We start from the raw sequence: 12512 nt of genomic DNA, 5'->3' as shown, positions 1-12512 counted from the left end.
TTCCAACCAGCAGGCTGGTAAGTATAATGATACATGTTTCCTTTATTGTTGACCTGTGAGTGATTTCCCTTTCCAGGAACATCACCAATGACCTCACAAGCCACGTGATGTGATGCAGGCACTCGGGCGATGCCGGTGCCGCTAGCGCGCAAGTCTGGATGAGGCTCAATGGGACGCTAAAACAATTGAGCCCACCGGCATCTCCAATACTGTATTTGACGCGAGCAGTTCCGTCCCAGCCTTGGACTCGACTGCGGTTGTATTTCTGTTAGCTGCTGAAGTCAGCCGGGCGTTGAGACGACATTCGCGGGGATCTGGGGTAGAAGCCGCACGTGGAGAGTGCAACTGCGCAGTGACGAGAGCGGCGTTCCCGTCCTGGCCGTGTGCGCCGCCCGGCCTCCCCGCTCCCCGCATGTTTCCGCGTCTCTCCACCAAACTGACTTCACGACTCACGCCCTGCTTCTCCGCGTCCACACATGACATCGCTCGTCTCCTCCTGTCACCTAACCCTCGACTGCAGGCTTCACCGTCTGATGCCATGCACATACTTTTGCTGAGTTCTTCGCAGTCGCAATGTGCAGCTCTGGACTCAAACGGCTAGCCGATCAAGCCATCGTCGAGCTTGACCCCGGGCGATGAGGGGTAGGTAACCTTAATGCGGTAAGCCCAGGTAGCAACAGGAGACTCAGCAAGCTCCTGCCCAAAGCCACGGTACGTAACGTCGCACAAGCCTGCCCCACGTCAGCCAAGTGACTAGGCCAGAGCGCCTTAATTTTTTTTTTTTTTTTAAATATTATCCTGCCCGTCTCACTTGCCATTGACTCCTGCAGACGAGCGACTCGTCCTCGACCATAACATGACTGTCGCTTCGTCCATCTGGGGGCTAGCCGCCCTCGCGGCCTCCGCCGTATCCCTATATGTCAATGGCAACGTGACGGCTCCGTGCGACTCTCCCATCTACTGCCACGGCGAGCTTCTCAAGGCCGTGCAGCTAGCCGCGCCATTCTCCGACTCCAAGACCTTCGTCGACCTGCCCACAATCAGACCTCTGGACGAAGTCCTTGCCGCGTTCGCCAACCTCAGCAGCAGCAACCAGCCAGTCACCAACAACTCGGCCCTCCAGACCTTCCTGACGACCTACTTCGGCACGGCCGGCTCGGAGCTGGAGGCGGTGCCGCCCGACGAGCTGACGGTCAACGCCACCTTCCTCGACGCCGTCGCCGACGCCGACGTGCGCGACTTCGTGGCCAAGGTCGTCGACATCTGGCCCGACCTGACGAGGCGCTACGCGGGCGGCGGCGACAACAGCAGCTGCTCCGGCTGCGTCGACTCCTTCATCCCGCTGAACCGCACCTTCGTCGTCGCCGGCGGCCGCTTCCGCGAGCCCTACTACTGGGACTCGTTCTGGATCCTCGAGGGCCTGCTGCGCACCCGGGGCTCCTTCACCGAGATCGCCGGCAACATCGTCGAGAACTTCCTCGACCTGGTCGACGCCGTCGGCTTCGTCCCCAACGGCGCGCGCGTCTACTACCTCAACCGCTCGCAGCCGCCCGTGCTGGCGCTGATGGTCAAGACGTACGTCGACTACACCGGCAACGCGACCATCCTCGACCGCGCCATCCCCGTGCTGGAAAGGGAGTACGACTTCTGGACCGCCAACCGCACCGTCGAGATCCAAAAGGGCAACCGGACGTATTCTCTGAACCACTACGCGGTGGCCAATACGGAGCCCCGTCCGGAGAGCTACCTCGAAGACTACCGGACGGCGAACAACGAATCCTACTACTCGGAAAGCGGCATCATCTATCAGGGAACGGACCTCAACGACTCGGCGAAGGCCCTCCTCTACTCGAACTTGGCCAGCGGCGCGGAGTCCGGATGGGACTACTCGTCACGCTGGTTGCGCTACCCCGAAGATGCCGCGCAGGATATTTACTTCCCGCTGCGCAGCCTGAACGTCCGGGAGGTGGTGCCGGTGGACCTGAACTCCATCTTGTACGGCACCGAAACGGCCATGGCCGAGTTCTACAATCTGACCGGCAACGACACTGCGGCGGCTCAGTGGAGTGAGCGCGCGAAGAACCGCAGCAAGGCCATGTATGACCTGATGTGGAACGAGACGCATTTCTCCTACTTCGACTACAACCTGACTTCCAACGGTCAAGATATTTATATCCATTCAGACAACGACTCGACCACCGCTGAGACGTCAGGATCGGGGGCACCTGCAAGCGATCAGCTATCGTTCACCCCGGCCCAGTACTTTCCGTTCTGGACAGGGGCGGCGCCAGATTCGCTCAAGAACAACCCCCTTGCCGTCAGGAATGCGTACTCGCACGTGGTGCAGCTGCTACAACAGAACCCGGGCGGCCTTGCTGCTACCAACTTGGAGACAGGGGAGCAATGGGACCAGCCGAACGTGTGGCCTCCCCTCCAGTACATCCTCATGAAGGGTCTGCTCAACGTTCCCCCCACATATGGCGAAGACGACGAGGAGTACATCTGGACGCAGGACACGGCGCTTGAGATCGCGCAGCGGTACCTGGATTCCTCCTTCTGCACCTGGCGGGCGACGGGGGGCTCTACGCCGAATTTCCCGAAGATCGCCGGTGCCGAGGGGGACGGCATCATGTTCGAAAAGTACTCGGACGCGAACATCAATGCGGCGGGTGGAGGCGGCGAGTATGAAGTGGTGGAGGGGTTCGGTTGGAGCAACGGAGTGCTGATCTGGGCGGCGGACGTCTTTGGGCCGAAGTTGCAAGTGCCGGACTGTGGCAACGTTACGGCGGCAGACACTGCAAGCGACGAGAGCTCGAGCGCAAGGAAGCGCAGGGCCCGCGGTAGCAGCACCGCCATGGGGATCAGCAAGCGGGACCTGCGCTGGGTGAAGAGTTTTCGCCGCGGCAGAGTCAACTGAGCGTATGCGATCATGATGGCTATTGCTATAGATGTTAATAATGCCGCTAGTTTGTCGGTCAGTAGCCAGCCCGAGGGGCATGTACAATGCGCTTTGCAAAACTAGGGTGGGCAGCTATTTGGTTGTGCCGTTTTTAGAACGCCCCTTCATGCAGCGGCCATCTCCGAGGCCCCGGCCCGCTTTCTTCACCACCTTTGCCTGCGGCTGTGCTGGTCGACATGAAACGCGACTCCCATGGATGTGTGCCAGCCTCTTCAGAAAAGACCGCGATCGAGAAGCACGGCGGGTGACGTGGGCGACGATGTGAGGGCGGGCTTGTGATTCAGGAACGCTTACGGCGCAGGCAAGATCCCTCCTGGCGACGGGGCGGTCGGTGCGCAGCGTTGTTCGTGTAGTGGCACAGCGTGTGGGGGGTCGCGCGGCGAGCGTTTGAGCCGTTTGCTTCGCGGTCGCAGCGTGTGGCTTGGGGGCTTGGGCTGGCGCCGTGGGTTCCACCCAGGCCTCAAGCTTCTTTGACTTTCGGGCAGGCTAATGGCGATCGTCAGGGACTCGGGCTTCCCTGTTGGCTGCAGAGGGGCGTCATTGGGCGGCGACGGAGCTTAGGATGACGCGGGGTGTTGGGATGGCAGCGGTGTAGCTGGAGATTTCGGGGTCGGGCGCAAGGAGCGATGACCGCACCGCGGAAAATGCGCGCGCGGACCTTGCGCTTGCCGACCCTGCGCTTGCCGGCCCTGCAAAAGGCGCCGTTAAGCACCTTCCAAACACCCGGCGGGCTGAAGAAACAACATCTCATCCTTCGCTCTCTCACTTGCTCCCGCCGCCGCTGCGCCTGACTCTGCTTTGCGCAGAATGCACCCGGCCTCTCGCGCGCCTGCCGCCCTTACGTGAAGCTTGCTCCGGCATCCACCGGCCGAATTAGGTCTGGCCAGGGCCAGCCAGAATATTCCTTAGGGGTCCAGCCTCGACCGTTGGTTCAAGGCCTCGTGCCCCGTGCCTCCGTGCCTCTCCAGCTTCCACGCGCGCTCTGAAAACCCTCCGGCCCCAGGCTCCCGCCACCTGCGCGGCAAGCGACCTCCCAAGCGACACGACCTCCGCCCTCGCGACCGCCCTGCGCAACGAGCCGAAGCGCAACCTGTCCCAGTCGCGCTTGATACCGTGTCATGCCTCAGCTGTGCCTCGCCCAGCCCAACCGAATCTCTGCACCATGAACGAGACCGCTCCCCAACCATGCGACCGCCCCTTCGTGGGTCGCAACCAGGCCAAATCGGCTCCGCCCGTGCCTGACTCAACCATCCAAAGCCTCAAGGAGTTGCGTTTGGAAGAGAAGGACCGCCTCGAAGAGCTACCTCAAGTGCGCCCCAACCGCCCAGAGACTCCACGCCGCTGCACCGACCCCTCGTCTTCTTCGCTGCTGTCACCACACATGTCGCCGCAAACCAGGAACCGTTCGCCCTACGCCAGGCCGCACTTGCGCTCCACCTCGCTGAGTGCCCCGATCATGACCCGCGCCCACTCTTCGCCCACCCCCATGAGCCCGACCAGCACCATCAACAGCGCCGCCATCCCAAGGCCTTCTAGCCCCATGCGCTCCCCCGCTCGTGTCCGCGCCTCGCTGAAGTTCGACGACTCATACCCCCCTTCCAGCGCCCCAAGCGTCTCGGACATTGGCATAATCTCAGAGGAGCAGGAGCTCAGCATTGCCCCACGTCGGTCTCTGGATGGCCCTGCACCCCTCACCATGCACGCTGGGAACAACTTCGGCCGTCAACGCCGCAGGCCCATGTCGCCGCTTCACAGCACGAATTCGTCCTTCAGCGGCAGCTCTGCATCGACGCCTTCGCAACCCTCGCCAACACTCTCTGCCACCAAGTTCAACGAGTCATTCCCTGCTGCCTACCCCAGCTCCCACTCTTCCTCGTCCATACCGTCTACACCGACGTCGACGCGCTCCCGCAGTCCCAGTATCTCCAGCTTGGAGACGATTGAGGACTCGCCCGATGCAGAGGAGGAGGCCATTGAAGCTGACAAGATTGCTAAGATGGAGGCTGCCGCCAAGGCTGCCGAGCGGGGTAGTGAAGGGATGAGACGGAGCAGTCTCGACGTTCCTCGTGCTCGGCCGATGGGTTTCAGCATGAACAGCCGCGACAAGCGCAAGCGATGGAGTGTTTGCGGTGCCGAGAAGAGAGGAGACCTCGACCTGGAAACCATCTGGGAGGATTGATGACGAAGCAAGCATACGACAAGACTGAGACTGCCTGGCAACTGGGTTGCTCAGTACGACGAAACAAGCATCTGCCAAAGGCAGCACAAAGAATCCACAGAAAAAAAAAAGAGAAAATTTGTAACAATCGGCTTTGGGCACCTCCTTTCAGCGAAGTTGGCATTGTACCACAAGCATAGCCGGAGTTTGTTTTGGAGCGCACATTCAGTTTCCTGCTTCTTTTTCTTCTTCTCGACTCTCTTTTACTGTATTACGGCGTTGACGTTTTATGGCACCCTTGTAGCAGGCGTTTTTTCCCTTCTGATTTCGTCTGGCGGACAACCTCCGAGCGACAAGACACAGCAGCACAGTACACGAGAGCCATGATACCCAGTCATTGTATATCTTTTTATGTCTTCTCTCGCGCGCGCACACACTCTCAGCCAATAGTCAATGCTACAAGACGAATGCATGACATGCTCGATCTTTTCACACGCCTACTCTTTGTTCCCAAGATGCTTTTGAAGTGTATGTGATCGTGACAGGTTTGCATGCGCGGTCGAAGTAATTGTCCGGACGTAGATGTTGGACTTATGAGCCCTCGTATGTGGGTAGTTGAAGTCGTTGTCCGGACGTAGATATGAGTATTGAATCTATGCATATGCTTCTGGACTGCCCACGTAAGCTGGGATTTCCTTTTCTTTTTGGTGCAATCCGCCGTGATGGTGCCCAATCACAGGTGTGTGGTTTGTTAGAGATGCAGCTCGTTTCTCGGGAAACGGCCTCCACAGGCCATTTTTTGCTCCGCCAATACCACCAAACCCAAGGCTGACGGGATTTCGGCCTCACTTAATTGAGGGGGGAGGCTTCTGGCGGGCACTCTCGGATACCGGGGCGCGACCGTGTACCATTTTCCGGGATGCCTGGAAGGTCCTAGCGGGAGATTGGAAGCTCCACCCCGGAATGATGTAAGTGGGTTGGCGGGGCATTGGCGCCTGGCGGGACAGGAACTCTCTCCAACACCAACACCCTCCTACATCTTGTCCCCTTCCTTCCCTGCTCATCGTCGGCGCTTTCAAAATGCTCAATTTCGCAGTCATCGGCACGGGCTGGATCACCGACTCGTTCATCGAGTCGGCGCACGCGACGGGCGCGTGGAAGCTCGTCGGCGTCTACTCGCGCGCGCAGGAAACGGCATCGGCGTTCGCGACCAAGCACAACGCTCCAGCAACGTACACGACGCTCGACGCGCTCGGCGCGGCCGCCGACGTGCACGCCGTCTACATCGCGTCGCCGAACTCTTTGCACTTCGAGCAAGCCAAGGCGATGCTCTCGGCGGGCAAGCACGTCGTCCTCGAGAAGCCGGCGACGTCGACGGTGGCTGAATACGACCAATTGCACGCGCTGGCGCGGCAGAAGATGGCGTTCCTGATCGAGGCGAACCGGCACCTGCAGGAGCGCAACTTCAAGGTGCTGCGCCAGAGCTTGGGTCGGCTGGGCCCGCTGTACGGCGCCAGCCTCAACTACGCCGCGTACTCGTCGCGCTACAACAAGGTGCTCGAGGGCGAGACGCCCAACATCTTCAGCCTCGAGTTCTCGGGCGGCTGCCTCGTCGACCTCGGCGTTTACCCGATCGCGGCCGCCGTCGCGCTGTTCGGCGTGCCCAAGGCGCAGTCGTACAGCCCCGTGTTTGTCAAGACGGGCGCGGATGGTGGTGGGTTCGTCCGGTTGCAGTATGACGGCTTCGCGGTGGATATCAACCAGAGCAAGATATACACGTCGGCGGCGCCGAGCGAGGTGTACGGCGAGAAGGGCACGTTGATCGTGAACGGGGTGACGGACATCGACAGCGTCGTCTTCTTGGACGCGCGGACCAAGGAGAAGACGCAGCTGGCGGGCGAGAAGGCGAAGTTGAACCTGCAGGAGGAGGCGGCCGAGTTTGCGCGGATAATTCAGGAGAAGGATACCAAGGAGAAGACGAGGCTGGAGGAGATGAGCAGGGCTGTCCTGTGCATCACGGAGGATTTGAGGAGGCAGAACGGCATCGTCTTCGATGTTGAGAAGAACTGAGGGGTCGCGACGTCGGGCAACGTCTCATGGCTTGAATGGTCGATTGCTCATGCCGAAGCCATGCAGCAATCTATTTCCAGCCACTAAGAGTGCTCCAGCAAGACCTTGGGTCCCCGGGCATCTTGAGGGCCGACGTAATACACAATGCCTGTAACGTCTCCCTTGCAGGTCCCGGTTGGCCTCGATATTCCGGAATCCTGGAAGTCTTTGTCCTGTGCATACGTTTATACATACCAACAGTCGCTCTCAAGGTCTGAGAACGATCCAACACGATATATTTGAACCACATATTTGCGATTTAACGTTATTTGACTATTTAAATGCCGAGATGTTACTAAACTAACGCCGTCCTCCTTCTCGGGGTATTCATGTCCTTACCATACGCTTCTTGTAGCTTTTTGCTGAGCCCGGCTCTTCTTACAACGATCACTCTCCGCTCCGGTTACGCCGCCGCATCAAGAGCCAACATATCCGAGGTTCATCCACACGAAATTTTCAGGCCCAACCACGACCAATCGAAGGCATCTAATCAGGCCCTCAAATTCCTTTCAATCAGGGTATCTATGTGGAGCCATTTCCCAGTACTTTCATCCAAGCAGTGAAAATTCTCATCTTACTCCGCTTGGTGTATTCGACTACTCAGTGTTGCCCGTAATCTTTTGGGGAACAATGCTGGACTACATAAAGTTTGCAGCCAACTCTACCTTTCATCCAAGCAAAGAAGGTTCACCTTCTTACATTCTCCGCTTGGTGTAGTTGGTTCATCACGTTCGACTGTAATATCTGTTGCTATCACAACTCTTCGGAGAGGCGATTCAATGCGATCGAAAGGTCCCTAGTTCGATTCTGGGAGCGGAGAACAGCATCTTTTTTGCTCTTTGGACGTCTCTCTTCCTATCAAGGAGCGATGCGGTGGAGTTCTTTTTGGTGTTTTTACAATGGCCGAGGATTGGTTGTGGAAGAAGGGCTTGCTGTTTTGCTTCAGATGGCCAGCGCCCCGCCACCGCCGCCCTCCTGGCCGCCGTCCTCGCCGCCTTCTGCCCGTGGAAAAAAACTCAACGTAGGGGGCGTATTCTCCTCCCTTTTCTTTTGTTGCTGGTCCAGGCAACCCTTGTGCGGACATGCCGACATCCTGCAGCAATATCTTTTTTGCTGAGGTGGCACCACTCCGCCCTTGTCGAACCTGCATCTCCTCGCCATCGAAAGACGAGTCTCAGCTGTCGACCTCGCCACCACTTCCAGCATTATGAACTCGCACCATCCGATGATCAGGCTACTCTCTCGCAACAATGGACATGGGAGTATACGCATAGCCACGTCAATGACGGCGTGAGATGGGGAGTACGGCACGTGTTCGTCTCCTGTCAGCGATTGTGAACGGGAGGATCATAAGGGAAAGAGCTCTCATGGACCGCAGCCGTCTGCTGCGGCCTTCCACGCACCTGAGTATCCCTAGACGTCCTGCTGATTGGATGTGTGCCTCGGATCAGCCTCGTGCGCATACCGATGACCGACGCCTCCTCTCAGCCACAGGGAGATGCACCAGCCTCATCCCGGAAGTTGAGCGAGACGAAAACTGCATGACCGTTTGCAGACAAGGCGGGGACGCTGATTCGATGCAGACGTACAAGAACTTCGCAGAAGTGCCACCGCCGCCAGCCGGTGTTCATGTGGTGCTGACGCCTGCGACGGGACGGCTGTGTAGTGCAGGGCGAAGCACTCTCTTCTCCGCCAGCCACAGCCAAACCGTGATCTCGATCGGAAGGCTCATCTCCGCAGGACTTGGATGCAGCGGTTGCTTCAGAATTCCGGCGTAGCACGCGGATGGCCACCAAAGCATTCTTTCTCTGGTCACTATTCTTCTCTTGGCGGTGCTTCTCCGATGCCTTGCCTTGCCTTGGTATGTGTGTCAGCTGCGGCCCCCGCACCATGCACCAATGGTTGTGGCATGCATATGCATCTGCCTTTCCGCAGCGGCACGCACGGACACAGCCGCGTCCTTCCCCTCAGCTCGCCCACTGCGTCTGCCCAACCAGCAGCCGGATTTTGAGCCTCATCTGCCAGCTGGCTCATGATAGAAGGGCGTGGCGTCTGGATTGGTCGGTCAAGCGCAGCTGGCCTCCAGCTGTGGGTTTTCATTGATTGAAACCGCTCTACACCTGCTGTACTTTGACGCCGGTCGCAATCTTGCGGCAAGCTGAGAAACACTTAAAGGCGTTGTTGCTCAGCCTTGCCGGCCGCCTTGATTTCTGACAAGCCTTGTTCGACCATTCCTTGCGATTCACAAGCCGACTTCGAAAGCAGCGTTGCCTTCATCAGTCATTCGCCATGGTGCAAGACAGCCATTCAGCCTACAGGCTGGATAAGGACAAGCTGGAGGAATACCTACAAAGCCTCTTCCCCGGTCAAACCATTACAGTCAGAGTAAGGCTGCATCTCCGATCGATGTCGATTAGATTCCGCCTCGGACTGACCGGTTCCGGTGTCCAGTTATCAAACGATACGTACCACTTCAGCATTCCGAGGCTGTTGGACTCGGTAAGGCTCTATTCTCGTTGTAGTTGTGGTGTCGCCTACTGATAGGATCAGAGCGAAAGAGATCATGTTTTGGACCTTCGTTGGTAGGAGGTCAACACTATTGGGGCTATTGTTGGATTGGGCAAATTGCATTGGATGAACAGGATTACGGGACTGTCTCAAGCAAATCTTCTAATACCGAATGAGTTTTTTTGTTGCGTTCTGCCTTGCATGCACAGCCTTGCTTGGTGCATACGCCAGATCAGCTCTGGTGACTCGGCCCCCGCCCCAGGAGGTGGCAAGGCTGTACGGGCACTTGTTAAAAAGAGGGAAAATAATCACGACCTACTCCAGCATGCTCTTCATCCTTCCACTTTCAAGCCATGGGACGCGACACCTGCCTAAGAGAGTTTAGTGATTCTCTTGAGCGAGTGGGGCAATATCCGGTGAACCTCATCTCTACCGACTCTTACCCTCATCGATTGCAATCCTACCTGGCTCGACTCAACGACGCAGAGACCAAGCTCTGCTGTGAAGATGGTAAAGCGAAGCTTGGATTCTGGACGTGCGAGGAGCAGGGTTGTGGTAAGTCCCGCTACTCCGATGGTCCCGGACATGCGGTGTCTGATACATTTTCTCCTTGCTTAGGGTTCCAATCGAATTGTGTCACCAACGTGGATGAACTTGGAAATTTCTACAAGATCGACACAAACTTTAATCCTGGTATCAGAGACCCTCGATGTTGCTTTACGTGAGTATCGTACCACCGCCCTCGGCTTGATCTTGACACTAATCAATCAGATTCATCCATGCTCGCAATTCAAGAGACAGGCTGTTGATCTCGCGGTCCATGATGTCTCTGCTTTTCACCTACAACCAAGTGATACCCGCGTTTCTCGACTTCGTGCTGACGTTCGGAAGACGCGAGCATGCCCAAGAGCTTCACTACGGCGGATTCCGCTCGGAGTCCAGGCTGCTTGACTCCAGCATGAGGATCCCCGAAATGGGACGTTCGGGAAGGAACTTTCGGCTCTGCTACAACCTGAAGTCGGTTGAGCGTTCTCCGAGGCAAACAGACTGGCCATGGTCTGTCCGGCAAACTGCCATACATCACACCTTTGACATCGTGACCGGGCGCGCGGCCTGGATCGTTGTCAAAGGCGATGGCCTGATGGAAAATCGGGTCAAAGAAGCCACAGATCCATCCAGTCGGGCGGCTGCCTCGCAGTTCGACACTAACAGTCGGTCCTTCGCTTCATCATTAAACACTCATCTCATCTACATTGACTGGGCAGGAGAAAATTGGCAATCTTACATTGACTTCCTCGAGGACGAGGCTCAAGGTAAGACACGTCGAGTCTTGTCTGCCGACGTCGATAGACTGCCAAAATCTACGATTGCTGCTCCGCCAATTACTCCATCACCAAAGCTCTCTCAGCGATCATGGTCAGGGCTATCAAGCCTCGCTACAGAGAAAGAGCCGCATGCGCTTTCGGGCACCTCCCATCCATGGACCAAAATCTCGGGAAAACTACGACAATTCGCGAGCACTTCGTACTACGCGCAGCGGAGGACGCAAGAAAGAGTAGAAAGCCCCGATGGGAACGATGAGCTCGGCTTCTGTTTTGCCGATCTGCAGCGGGCGCAATGGCTCGAAGAGAAGACGAACGGGGCGATTCTGGTCATCAACATCAACCTCAGCGTGATCAGCGAGATGAAGAAGTTCTACCAGGAACTACTACGCGCGGACGAGTCTTCCGACGAGCTCAGCATGAATTGCGTCGACGACGTGGAGCGGTTCCTCCGACGTGCTTCCAGCGCAGAGAACGATCTGCGGCTGCAAAAAAGCCGGGCGGAATCCTTGGTCCGGGTGTTGGCCGACAGGAAGAATCTGCTCTTCGGGGCCCTCGAGTACCACAACATGGAGGCCAGCAGGCTCTCGGCACAAAGCATGCATGCGGTCGCGCAGCAGACGCAACAGGAAACCGTCTCGATGAGGATCATCACGCTGGTCACGCTTTTCTTTCTTCCAGCAACGTTTATTTGTGTAAGTGGATCGGAAACTGAAGCTACAAGCAGGACTGACCGCATCACAGACACTTATGAGCACGGATATAATCAGGTGGGGCTCAGAAGATGGAGGCCCCCCGGAACGAACTGTATCAACAGGTGCTATTGAGTTCTTCTTCGCGATCACCTTGCCCCTGAGCTGCTGCACCTTCTCGGCCTGGTGGTACTTCAACCGCAGACTGACACGTGCCCAGCAAGCCAGGGATGCTGCAATGTGCCCCGTCTGACGCCGCTGAATGATGTTTTACTTTTTTCTAAAGATAAGCATGGCCTGGTTCTTTTACTCTCGGACCCAGTGTTGCCCCTCGGTGTCGTAACAACACTTTTCCTTTTAAAGCATAGAAATGTATACCGTAATGTTCGTCGGACTTTTCCTCTTCGCCCTTTCTTTTTGTTAGAGATCCTTAAAGGCTATGTGGGGATTCAAGAAATATCTGGAGTAAATTCTGCAACGCATTGTTCACGTGTTCCGCATTGCGCCTGCCTACATGGGTGGTGGAACCTGACGCCTGGACGTATTTGTACAGTTCTACGCCTCTCATTTACGCCCAGACATTTCTTCAACTGCCCATGCATGAAGAGCGGGGCGTCGGGGAAGGAGATCAGATCGTGGCGCATGGAAGGGGAGTGTGCCGGCTGCACTCCTTCACTGCGCCCTGCTGCGGCTGGCAAGTGAGCCTCGTCGCTTGAGCAGCCAGCTACTGACATCACAAGCCGGAGGAATCATTGGCGAAGCAG

General features: G+C 57.2%; 4 protein-coding genes and 1 non-coding gene across 5 annotated transcripts; all 5 read left to right on the top strand.

Moving 5' to 3' along the window:
* Positions 1-856: 856 nt before the first annotated feature.
* On the top strand, positions 857-2917 carry SLS55_010533 (uncharacterized protein; the record flags this gene model as incomplete). The annotated part of the gene is made up of 1 exon (XM_066781914.1): positions 857-2917. The coding sequence occupies one exon, from the start codon at positions 857-859 to the stop codon at positions 2915-2917; it is 2061 nt and encodes a 686-aa protein (XP_066627726.1).
* Positions 2918-4121: 1204 nt separating this feature from the next.
* Positions 4122-5138, top strand: SLS55_010532 (uncharacterized protein; the record flags this gene model as incomplete). Its single annotated transcript, XM_066781913.1, has 1 exon — positions 4122-5138. The coding sequence occupies one exon, from the start codon at positions 4122-4124 to the stop codon at positions 5136-5138; it is 1017 nt and encodes a 338-aa protein (XP_066627725.1).
* Positions 5139-6197: 1059 nt separating this feature from the next.
* Positions 6198-7187, top strand: SLS55_010531 (uncharacterized protein; the record flags this gene model as incomplete). The annotated part of the gene is made up of 1 exon (XM_066781912.1): positions 6198-7187. One exon carries the CDS (start codon positions 6198-6200, stop codon positions 7185-7187), a length of 990 nt encoding a protein of 329 aa, XP_066627724.1.
* Positions 7188-7928: 741 nt separating this feature from the next.
* SLS55_010530 lies at positions 7929-8046 on the top strand. Its single transcript has one exon. It is a non-coding gene; the product is annotated as a tRNA-Tyr (tRNA).
* Positions 8047-10087: 2041 nt separating this feature from the next.
* On the top strand, positions 10088-12001 carry SLS55_010529 (uncharacterized protein; the record flags this gene model as incomplete). The annotated part of the gene is made up of 5 exons (XM_066781911.1): positions 10088-10289; positions 10353-10455; positions 10506-11047; positions 11291-11751; positions 11801-12001. 5 exons carry the CDS (start codon positions 10088-10090, stop codon positions 11999-12001), a joined length of 1509 nt encoding a protein of 502 aa, XP_066627723.1.
* Between the last annotated feature and the right edge of the window lie 511 nt (positions 12002-12512).

The sequence above is a fragment of the Diplodia seriata genome (genome assembly GCF_021436955.1).
Source record: "Diplodia seriata strain FDS-637 chromosome Unknown scaffold_13, whole genome shotgun sequence".
NCBI classification, from domain to species: Eukaryota; Fungi; Ascomycota; class Dothideomycetes; order Botryosphaeriales; family Botryosphaeriaceae; genus Diplodia; species Diplodia seriata.
This window is presented reverse-complemented; position numbering and strand designations above follow the sequence as displayed.